This window comes from Acartia tonsa, chromosome 6, assembly GCF_053477335.1.
Source record: "Acartia tonsa isolate MP-2025a chromosome 6, ASM5347733v1, whole genome shotgun sequence".
NCBI classification, from domain to species: domain Eukaryota; kingdom Metazoa; phylum Arthropoda; class Copepoda; order Calanoida; family Acartiidae; genus Acartia; species Acartia tonsa.
This window is the reverse complement of record NC_137265.1, coordinates 22724768-22736847: the sequence shown is the minus strand read 5'-3', so window position 1 is coordinate 22736847 and position 12080 is coordinate 22724768. Positions and strand designations below refer to the sequence as shown.

The following is a 12080-nucleotide window of genomic DNA, read 5'->3' as shown; positions in this document are numbered from 1 at the left end:
TCTGGAGATTCCAATCGTGCATAATATTTGATTGAGCCTATTTTTTTTTATCTAATATCTTCCCAAAACTTTACTATGCTGAAAAACTTTGATTGTCTTTAGTATAACGCTTTCTTTGCTGCAATGATAAGTTTACATTAAAAATAATGCTACAACTATCGCCATTCATAGATTAACATTAGGGCGTCATTAGCGGGAGAAAGGTGTCAACATCCCAAGTAAAATGGAAATTGGGAAGGACTACCTTCCATTTTTTACTTCTTTAAGGTTTACACCCACCCCCTCCCCCCAGTGCACACCACCGGACTAACATCTTTACGGCTCTGGCTTTATCCAATGCTAATTAAAGATATGCCATGCAATTTGTATGCCTATCTGAATCTAAATTACTATGAAACATGTGGATAGATATTATTATCCAGGTATAGAACGAGCAGATACATTTGAGCAGGTGTTATCAACAAGTAACCATCTCTCCACAGCCAGCACAACTATCAAATACTTTGCTGTCAATGATGTTCAACAAAATAATGAATTACAGGTTTACATTTGTTTTATCAAAAGAAGAGAAAAGAGAGAAAAAGAAAAAGTGTGAGAGAAAGGATGAAATAATCGATAGAGAGTTGTCTAAGACTTTGTACCAAAGACGACTAAGCTTTTCATTTGATTATTGTGTTGGAATGATTTTCTTGTATTCCCTGGCAAGTTCGAACCCATTAATTCCCTTTTCCTTATACCAGAGAATGAGTGTGTTACGCGGCATTCTTAACTATCTCCGCGCTTCGCTTGTAAACAAACAAAGGCGCGCACATTTTTTCCTTGTTGATTCCCATGTGAAGAGCTACGTGAATAAAAATAATGTATTGGATGGATATACATGCGCTCTAATCCGTGGAAGATCTCAAATAAGCCTTCCTGCTTAGTTTGACATCATAATGTGGTAAGAATTTATCTTAATTCTTAATAATAAGTGTAGTATGGTATATTTTTACGAAGGAATTTAAAACATTAATTTTTCAACAGATAGACCATTTAACTGCTAACTTTTGACATACGAATATTCTCCTTAATTTTATTGATCATTTGAATCTAAAATTATCAATTTCTGATGCTATTTAATATGTTTCGTGCCAATTTAAAGTTTTTTAGAAATTTTATATTTTTAATTAAATTGAAATCACGCAACCTCGATATACAAAAATAATAAACCATTAATACTATGTAATTAATTTTATATTTTTGTTTTAGATGCACCGTTTTCATGGTAATAAATAACCATTAGTAAACATTCACATGTTGGTCATTCGGAGGGCTTGGAGATTAAGATTTCGTGTACGGCAAGGCATGCGTACCGAAACAATGAAAACGAGACAGAACAGATGCGGCTAAGAAAATATCTGTGAAGTTTTGTGAATGTGTTGGTTGTGATACCTTACCACACACTATTATAATCGTAATCAGTACAGTTAATTATTGTGACAATCATGGGTCCTAAAAAGAATAAAAGCGCTCAACTGGGACTACGGCTGCGCCCAGCCGTCGAGGCCCTAACCAGTGAACTAAATAAAGTGATGAAGTTGGTCAGTGAATCTTCAGAGCTTGATGTTAGACATTTCACTAAGGAGTCAATCCTTGTCCATGACAAGTTCGAGACATTCGATAGCATTATGGTCGGTTTTAGCAAGCTTGGTGTGAGAATCCAAGAGCTTGAGGAGTTTAGTGACATTTATTCTAATATAATTACTGTGCAAAAGGATTATAACGCTCTGAAAGATGCTCTAGATGCTATGGAGGAGCTCAGTGACATTCAAAGTGTTGTTGATTTAGTTGGTGATAACTTGTCTGACCATAAGACTGAACTATATGATCGATGTTTGAAAATTGTGAAAGTTATTAAAGGGTCGTATTTTCCCTTACCAGAGCCAATTATAAACACTTTGTCTGCTATGATGAAACGTTTGGCTGAGGTTAAGCTTGAACCTGTGAAGCCACCTACAACGACGGCGGGTGCCTCGACAGCACCGCCATTTGTGTCACCGTTTGGCACACCACAGTTCGGCACCGGTTCTATGTTCACGCCAGGATATATGAATCGTGTCGACGAACGTCTTCTTCCAAGCTTTGACGGCTCAGAGTCAGCCTACGTAAGTTTCAAGGACAATTTTAAAAAGCTTACCGTAGGACAGGACCCGTCATATTTACAGTTATTGTTGAGCAGTGAAAAGGTCTGCAAAAATAAAGAGTTAAGACTTCAGTTAATTCAGATTCAATCACATGAATCTCAATGGGCTTACCTCGACGCACGTTTTAAGTCCAAAACACGTCAGATGCTCTGCCTTTTCAACCAATGGGAGAAGAAGCCTAAACCGTCGGACTCCAACCAGATTGTGACAGTCTTAGCAGAGTTTGGTGGTGCAGTTAGCCAGCTCGAGCAGCTGACTAAAGATGATGATGATGAGGAAGTCACCACAAGCCAGTGGTTGACCATTATTCTTTTGGAAATGTTATCCAAAAAGTTGCCACGTGATTTCCAGGACAAGCTCAACCTGGCGTTGGGCTCGATGGATACCCCAAATATTCCTAAGCTGTTGAAGATTATAGAGGAACAGCGTGGCGCAATTTTGATGAGGTGTTCATTCGATGTAGACACCCCCTCCAAGAAGAAAGGTAATCCTGCGGCCGCAGCTACAGCCGTTGGTAAACCTGGGTCTCCAGCTAAGACCAAGAAGAAACAGCCTTGCCCGTCGGAAGGTTGTAACTCTGATCACCTGTTGTTTAAGTGCTCCAAGTTTAGGGATATGTCTGTTCCTGAACGCAAAGTCTTCATCAAGAAGATAGGCGCCTGTTTGCTCTGCTTACAAAAAGGGCATCGGGTGGCCGATTGTCCCAGAGCCGATAAGCTTGGCAGCTGTACCATTGACAGTTGCAACCAGCCTCATAATTCATTATTACATGAATCAGTTGCTAGTGGACAAGTTGCGGCAGTGTATGAGTCACAATTGTTTAGCAAGAACAATTTTATGCTGATGTTGCAGCAGGTCCCGGCGTTGGCGGCTGACAAACGTCAAGTCACCGTCAATGCCATGTGGGACAGTGGAGCAAATTTGACGTTGATTTCTAGAAGTATTGCCAAGAAGTTAGAGTTGCCATCAACTGGTCGCACAGCTACTATTTCTCTGGCAGATGGAAAGAGCCAAGCATGTCCTACAGTCAAGATTTGTTTGGTTGACCGCAACCGGAATTCACATATTCTGGAGGCGGCGGTAGTGCCCAGCATTGGTACTGAAGAAGGGTTGCGTTCTATTGATCCTACAGCCGCCGCCGACATTTTCAACATGAAGCCTGATAATTTTTCTATGGTCGACGGCAAGATTGATGTTTTAATCGGCCATTTAACACCAGCTATGTTCCCGTGTGCAGATAAAATGGTTGGTGATTCTAGACTGTACAGAAGCTTATTTGGTACAGGCTATCTAGTTGTGTCTGCAGATGGCAGGACTGTTGCTAATCCTGTCGCCTGTAAAGCTGTGAAGTTGGAGGTCAGCAAGATGGAGTTCCTGAGTACTGAGAGTTTGGGAATACAGCCGCCATCAATGTGCAGCGGTTGTAAGAACTGCCGTCATTGCGCCGCCATAGCCGCCGGGCAGTCCGCCTTGGATGTGCGTAAGCGGCAGCTGATTGAAGAAGGTCTGACATTAGATCTTGAGAACCATATTTGGACGGCCTCATATCCCTACAAGCAGCCGCCAAGTGTGTTGTTTGACAATTCAGAGCAGGCCTATAAGATCTGCTTACGTGACCGGCAGAGAATGATTAAAAAAGGTGAATACAGCACCTTCTGCCAAGTGTTTCAAGAAGCTGTGTCTCGTGGAGTGTATCAGAAAGCTTCGCCAGAAGACCTAGCTTATACTAAGCCCGTGTATTATTCGAGCCTAGTCTGCGCATATAAAGAGTCTATTTCCACGCCCTTGAGAATATGCGCCAATTCTAGCCTCTGCTGCAAGGGGCTAAGCCTAAATGGTATTATGATGGACGGCCCAGTTCCATTATATACTCTGATGCACAATCTTATCCGGTTCAGAAGTTATAAGTGTGCATTCGTGGCTGATATTCAGAAGTTCTACAATTCATTATTAGCTACCTATGAAGATTCTCAGCTGAAACGTGTTTTTTTCGCTGATACAGTTGATGGAGAGCCGGAGGTCTACCTCACCAAAACCGTCAACTTTGGTGAGGCCTTGGCCGGCGATATGGCCGTGACCGCCCTCAGACTCACTGGTCGTATTTTTGGTGGACGTTCCCAGCAGGATGTTCAAGATGTTTATGGATCTGAGAAGATTAGAGGTTGTGACGTTGTAGCCCAGCAGGATGTGTGGAGAGATGTTCAGCAACCACTCAGTTCTGAATTTATTTTGTATCAAGATCCTCCATCGGTCAAATTGGAGACTTGTACTTACGTGGATGACTGTTTGAGCGGTCATAACAGTAAACCTGAAGCTGTCCAGCTGGTCCAAGAGCTGGAGGATATGATTGCACCTGGCAATTTCAAGTTCAAATCTGTTGTTTATTCTGGAGATGATGTTGACAGTGTAAAGGTCCTGGGCCTTGTATGGGACCCTAAACAGGATAAGTTGTTCCTACCTGTCAGAGCCAACCACGGCGAGAAGATTAAGGGTAGAAAGTTACTAGAGGATCTGGACCTGGAGGATCTCTGGAGAAGTCTGCCTGAGTTGATAACTAAACGTGAAGTTTGGAGAATTGTGCAACAACTTTATGACCCAATGGGTCTAGCAGCGCCATTGCTGCTTAAATCCAAGCTTTGTCTGCGCTCAGTTTGCATACATGGATGTAACTGGGATGATGTTATACCTGGAGAGTTGAGGTCGGAGCTCGTGTCCAGCCTCCAGGACCGTTCGGCACTTGGAAATGTGTCGTTCAGACGTTCGATGGTTCCTGATAAGCCGTTGGGGCTTCCAATGCTTGTTGGTTTCTGCGATGCATCTAACCAGGCCTATGCAGCCATCACCTACCTGAGATGGCCAGTTCCTGGAGGATATGATGTAGTTTTGTGTTGCGCCAAGTCACGTGTCGCACCAGTGAAGATTGAGTCTATACCAAGGTTAGAAATGCTTAGTTGTCTAATTTTGGCAAGGCTTGTGGATACTGTTGCCAGAGCCCTACCTTTCAACATTTCTGGCAAAGTGTTTTTTAGTGATAGCAGCTGCGCCCTAGCTCAGCTATCCAGTGACAGTGTTATGTTAAATGTTTTTAACAGTCATCGTGTTTCCGAGATTCAACAGTTGACGAGCCCTGAAGATTGGAGATGGGTTCCAACCCAGCACAACATTGCCGATCTGGCAACGCGTGGTTTGTGTACGATTGAGGATGTACAACCTGGATCTACATACCAGGAAGGTCCAAGCTGGTTGCGCCTGGAACAGGACCAGTGGCCCGTTAAGACGGCGGGTGAGGTAAATGCATCCATTCCCGAGAGCGAGCTAAATCCCAAGATGGCGAAGCTCAAGGTAATGTTCACACAGGTGGTGGACAATGATTTCTGGAGGTCCCTGGCAAGGAGGACCTACAGGCAGGCAAGGAGGACTGTTGCCGCAGTTCTTAAGGCTGCCAACTGCTTTAAAATGTTGCTTGTCAAGAAACGTGGTGTTGCAACAATTGAGGATGGTGTTAGCAACAATGATAGTTCTAAGTATTATGAGAACTATACTTTCACAAACACATACATGGATTCTGTTTGTGACCTGTTTCTGACGTCCTTCAACCAAGAGAAGGAGATGACCATGGACGCCGAGGGGAAATTCGACTCCCTTCAACCCTATCATCACAAGGTCCAGGTTTGTTGGCCCATAGTGGGTCATGATGGATGTTTTCCTCTTAGGACATTTACAATATTGAAAATGTCCGGGAGAGGAGATGAGGCTCTTGAGGCCGCTGCTGGAGGCCCCAGGAAGATTATGAAGGACAGCCCAGGTGTTGTCTTGCTCAGCCGCCACAACAGGCTGGCGCGGCTCATCCTTCAACAGTCCCACGATGAATTGGGGCATGGAGGCCATCGTAAGACGTTGGCGCAAAGCCGCAGGTATGCATGGATCACACATGGCCGCATGGAGGCTATGAAAGTGGTCAAGAGTTGTGCTGCATGTTCCATTGAATATGCCAAGCGTTCGAGTCCCGCAATTGCTAATATTCTGCCAGATCGGGTCGAGCCCTCTGTGCCCTTCAAGGAGGTGCATATGGACCTTGCGGGGCCGATAGAAGTTACGAAGCCTGGCGTTGGCACCAGGAGTTCCAAGACCAAGTACAAAGTTTGGTTGTTGATTGTGGCCTGTAGATTCACACAGGCTGTGTTTGTTGATGTGTTGACTGATTATTCAACTGAAGCCGTGCTGGTCGGCTTGAGAAAACTTCAGGCGTTTTACAATATGCCTAGAAGGGTTACCACAGACAGAGGCACCAATATGGCCGGTGCCAAGCGAATTATGGATGAACTTTTGAAGGATACCCGAATGCATTTTGAATGGCATCTGGTGCCCACCGCAGCACACTCGTTCGTAGGTACTGTGGAGAGGCAGGTTGGGCTGGTCAAGCGTGTGTTGAACAAGAAGTTGGCTGGTGCTACTGTAACCTTCAATGATTTATTGGTGTTATGTGCTGAGACTGCAAGAGTCTTGAATTCCAAGCCATTGACCTATGCCACCCAAGGAGATGACGTCAATTGCTGGAGAATAATTTCACCTGCTGATCTGTTAGGCGGCAGGACCAACGATGCAATCTGCACCTTTGAGACAGGTTGTAAAGAGCCCATCACCAGGAGGCTGGAGAACTTGGAGGAGTTGACCCGTCAGTTCCATCAGGTGTACAAGGAGCAGCTCATGCCTGAGCTACTCAAGTCCGTCAAGTGGCGCAGCAACAAGGTGCTGCTCGAGCCGGGAGACGTGGTGCTGATCGACGATAGCACAAATTTGATGAAGAAGTTCAGATTGGGGCGTGTGGAAGAAGTGCGCCCAGGTGGGAGGACCGTGGTTTGCAAGTTCAAATTATCAGATGACGCAGCCGCCACGAGTAACGAAACTTCCGCAAGACGTCTGCTCAAGATCAATCTACCCAAAGTTTAGTATAAGTATCGTTCTTGTTTAACTTTGAAATTTATTTTTACGGTAGATTTATCAGATATTTTTTTTCGAAAGACAAAAAACGCAAATTTTGACTCAATTTCGTTTAAACTTTCAAATCGACGCAAGATTTTTTTCATTTGAAATGCAAACTTAAGTTATTTATACGTTTACGCAAGTTTTTTCAATGATTTAAGTCTTTTCGGGACCAGGGATTTTTTTCGCGGAAATTTTCCTAGGTGCCTACGCAAATACGAACATTTTTATCTTTGTTTAATTGAAATTCGATATGATAAAAAGTAACACAATGAGATTTTTACATCATACAAATATTTCTTTAAGATTTATTATAATCACATAGATAATTTAATATTACATATATATTAAAATTATTTCTATTTACCTTTTAACCGATGTACCTAAAGAAAAATGCAGATTTTTTTCGCCTTGAATTAAGTAGATTCTTTGATTTTTGATTTGATTTAAACATCACTAATTATGTTTATTTTCAGTTGATGGAGCCCTGCGCCAGCAATCCTGTCGGAAATTATGCAGTACCAAAAATTGTGATGGCAAGACATAACGTCCGTCAGGATGGCTGGAACATGGCATTATTAATATTTGAAAGATTGGTTAGTTTGTATCTTGAGGGGTTCATTCTAACTGAGGCCCCAAATTGCCTTAATTTTGACTGTATAAATATGTACAAGTTGCTTTCTTCTTAAAACAGAGAGGAATTGCAAACTCAGCATTTAGAGAAGTTCTTTTCTTATAATTGAGCTTTGTTTTATTTTGGTAATTTAATTTGCATATTTCAATTGCAATTTTATTTTACGCAATTTTGATTCACGAAGATTTAAAATTATGAAATTTTAATTTTCCAATATTTGATGATTTTTTTTACAGTCATATTTTATTTAGATTTAAGTATCTATTTTATTAAACATGTTAGATTTAATGATTTACCTATCTTATCTAAGAATGTCTAGATGTAAGCCGAGTATTTTTCCGCTGGAGAAAATGCTTAATCTTGAGAAGTTTTTTATGAAAATTTTACTTTTCTTTTTTAGCAAAAAGATTTAGTAGAAAAAATGTCATTATTTAATCTTTCTTTCTTTTGATTAAAAGTTTGAGTTGATTATTTAATTATTGATGCGATTTTTAATATAAAAATCATTTGCCTATTATTATGTAGGTACCTAATCAAAGTTTAGGTACTATTGATTATTAATTCATGTATTCGCAATTACATGGTCTGTAATTCTAACTTTAATTGAGATTATGAGGCCATGATATAATGAGATGTGTGAGTGGTAAATGTGCATTTCATGAATGTTGAATGCTTTTCCCATTCCTTATTCCTATCCTTATGTGGTAGTGGAGTCGGTTTGAGTTATTGTGGTGTTTGTAAGTTACCATAATTAATTTTAGGCCTGATGGCCATGCCATTTTAAACTCTTGTAATTTATGCGTTATGAGATTGTGATTTGTGGACACTGTCTGCACGCATGATGTTAAGATGAGTTATTGTGTTCGATTCCCAGTGACTAGACGGGTGTGTGTTGGAATGATTTTCTTGTATTCCCTGGCAAGTTCGAACCCATTAATTCCCTTTTCCTTATACCAGAGAATGAGTGTGTTACGCGGCATTCTTAACTATCTCCGCGCTTCGCTTGTAAACAAACAAAGGCGCGCACATTTTTTCCTTGTTGATTCCCATGTGAAGAGCTACGTGAATAAAAATAATGTATTGGATGGATATACATGCGCTCTAATCCGTGGAAGATCTCAAATAAGCCTTCCTGCTTAGTTTGACATCATAATGTGGTAAGAATTTATCTTAATTCTTAATAATAAGTGTAGTATGGTATATTTTTACGAAGGAATTTAAAACATTAATTTTTCAACAGATAGACCATTTAACTGCTAACTTTTGACATACGAATATTCTCCTTAATTTTATTGATCATTTGAATCTAAAATTATCAATTTCTGATGCTATTTAATATGTTTCGTGCCAATTTAAAGTTTTTTAGAAATTTTATATTTTTAATTAAATTGAAATCACGCAACCTCGATATACAAAAATAATAAACCATTAATACTATGTAATTAATTTTATATTTTTGTTTTAGATGCACCGTTTTCATGGTAATAAATAACCATTAGTAAACATTCACATGTTGGTCATTCGGAGGGCTTGGAGATTAAGATTTCGTGTACGGCAAGGCATGCGTACCGAAACAATTATAGAAAGGGGTTAAGGGTAATTCAGCTTAGATAGGGGAAGGAGAAATCTATTTACTTTCCCAAAATTTTCAACTGTCTATCTTGAATAACTTTAGAGAAATTCATGTTTACCCAATTAGGTTTTGTAGACGGGCGGACATTTCGAATGATACAGTAGATTCTATCAACAAACATCAATAAAAATGACTTTTTTAACAGTACTTGGACTCAACCAATTATCATGTTTCATTACTCATAATTACATGAAACGAGGAAATAACTAATCTGATACTTTAGAATCAAATGCATGGAGTAGATGAAATGAATAGTTTGATTGAATCTCTTTCTCTGTCCTCTGATCAACCCAAACAGGAATGGTTTCAATCTTTAGAAGGTAATATTACTTGCTATGCTACTTTAAACATTATTCATTCTTGTTTAATGTTTCATTTTTGAAAAGCTTCAATTCGGTTTTGTTGAGAATTTTAATCAACCTAATTAAGACAGAACGTCTTAGAGCTTGTTAACAAAAATTCTATTTTCTTCGAGGATAATATCTTTTTGTTTTAGACGAATACGACCAACTTCCATACTTTGGGAACTATGAAGAAAATGAAATGGAATGCAGAAATATTGTTGTAGGTAACAATAAATATAGTAGATATAGATACCAAATCAGTAAAATTGACCATTGGAAAAACAATCTGGCCATATTTTTTATTAGAATATGTATGTACACTTTTCGTTTTGTCATCCTTATACTATAGTAACAGGATGTCTGTTTGTCTGTTTGTGTGTTTGTTTGTACCGAACCGCTGAACCGATCGGGTTCTCCATAACAGGGTAGCTTTTCATAGGTCCCGGAAAGGTTCATAACTATTTTTCGGGGGGTGGGACACCCAAAACCCCCCCCAAAAATGAAAAATCACCCCCCCCACCCCCCCAAAAAAGTTTATTTTTTTTAACTAAAATAAAAAATGGGGGGGGGGGAACTTTTTTAATTTTCTAATTTCGATTCCCTTCTCCAAAATTAGGCACCCCCAAAATTTTGGATTTCAATTTTTACCCTCCCCCAAATAAAAAAATGCCTCTATGAAATAAAGATTACCCCCCCCCCCCCAAAATGAGCTTTTTATTTTCAAAATTTTACCCCCCCCCCCCAAATAAAAAAGCTTCATGTTCGAATAGGCACTTTTAGAGAACCACCCAAATTAACCAATTAATATTATTTCCAGGTGTTTGGTATAAACTATTTTGGACTGGGGATGAAATCCTTCATGTGGATGCAAATATCTTATTAGGTAACACTAATATATGTAATTATAGATTTTCAAATCAATATAAAAAAGTAAAAAAAATATCCAATCATCTTTAAAGATCTAAGCTCATTAGCAACTAACAAATGAACGAACCAAATGATGCTGTTTTGCCATTGAAATCTTCAGATAAACTTTAACATCTATCTTTAATATGAGCTGAGAAAGTTTGAATATAGCATAAATACTTGGTGTAAATTTAAGCCCCTTATCCCCAATACCAGCTGAGATATTAATTGGAGATAATTACAGACAAACCAAAAGTTCAATTAATTCATCATATAAAATTATTGGTAATAAAAAGAATAAAAAATTTTGAACCTAAGACATCTAAGCTTTTAAATGGTCTAAGCTCCACTTCTATTCAATTTAATTTTTCCCACTTGCAGGAAATGTTACTCTGAAAAGGTCAGGAATAACAACACTGGCACAAAAGTTTGCTGTCAGCTTTATTCATGTTTTTAATCAGGTATATCAAGTAATTAGAATTTGTGATTTATGTAATTGTTAAATACTATTTTTCTAACACCAAAACTTTGACATAAGCAGTATTGTTTTTAAAATCCACCAAACGTAACTGCAAATTCATGTTATAGAGTAGCTGCACAACAATATAAAATTTACCATCTAATGTTTTGAATGATTTAGACTACTGACAATGAAACAATCTCTCTTGCCACTGTTGAAGATTACACAGCTATTGAACCTATTGAAAGATCTGGGAACCCAGGATACATCCATGGAAAACCCCTTATTACTGTACATCCTATTGAAGGAGAGGTAAGCAGTAATTCTTATACTTGTTTTTAGTTAGTTTCTCCCCTTTAAGAATTTAGAAATGCTTCTAAGGCCAAATCCTTTAACATTTCTTAGGCTAGCCTAGCAGTTAGTGTCTTGCATATCCCTTTATATCTATGTAAGACTAAAGCAATCCAAACTCCGAGACTAGCCTAGGAATTTTTTGTTGGATTTGACCCAATGACTATATATGTAATGTATATAACACTTACTTTAAAAAGCGTCCTTCTCCCTCACTGACCCAATCAATTAATGGCTCACATAATCATTAAGTCAATCAGAAGTTTGGCAGAAGATCTTTCTTTTTTTTGTTGTTGATGGAATTATATCATCTTTGGTGTATGGCTTCTTTTTGTTATTATTTACAAGTTGTAGAATCTACCAAACTTGTAGATTCTTTGATTAATTTGGATTTGACTTTTTTTTAGATATATGAAGACAATAATATTACAACATCCCCCCTTATAGCAGAAGAAGGAATAGGAGATTTTCAGATATGGGGGACACCCTCTCCCTCGGGACTGTGTACTGATACAGATTTAAGGTCAGATATGATAAAAAAAAACAATATAAATATTTATTTAAGAGATGATAATTTATAAAAATT

The 12080-nt window shown here is 38.9% G+C and overlaps 1 protein-coding gene across 1 annotated transcript in view; it reads left to right on the top strand.

Moving 5' to 3' along the window:
- LOC145322126 (tectonic-2-like) overlaps positions 1-12080 on the top strand; it is a 32769-nt gene that overhangs the window by 12455 nt on the left and 8234 nt on the right. The window contains exons 11-17 of the mRNA XM_080163917.1: positions 423-541; positions 9657-9753; positions 9930-10001; positions 10595-10660; positions 11065-11144; positions 11324-11455; positions 11902-12017. Coding sequence (XP_080020043.1) covers positions 423-541; positions 9657-9753; positions 9930-10001; positions 10595-10660; positions 11065-11144; positions 11324-11455; positions 11902-12017 — 682 coding nt within the window. The remainder of the gene's footprint in view (positions 1-422; positions 542-9656; positions 9754-9929; positions 10002-10594; positions 10661-11064; positions 11145-11323; positions 11456-11901; positions 12018-12080) is intronic.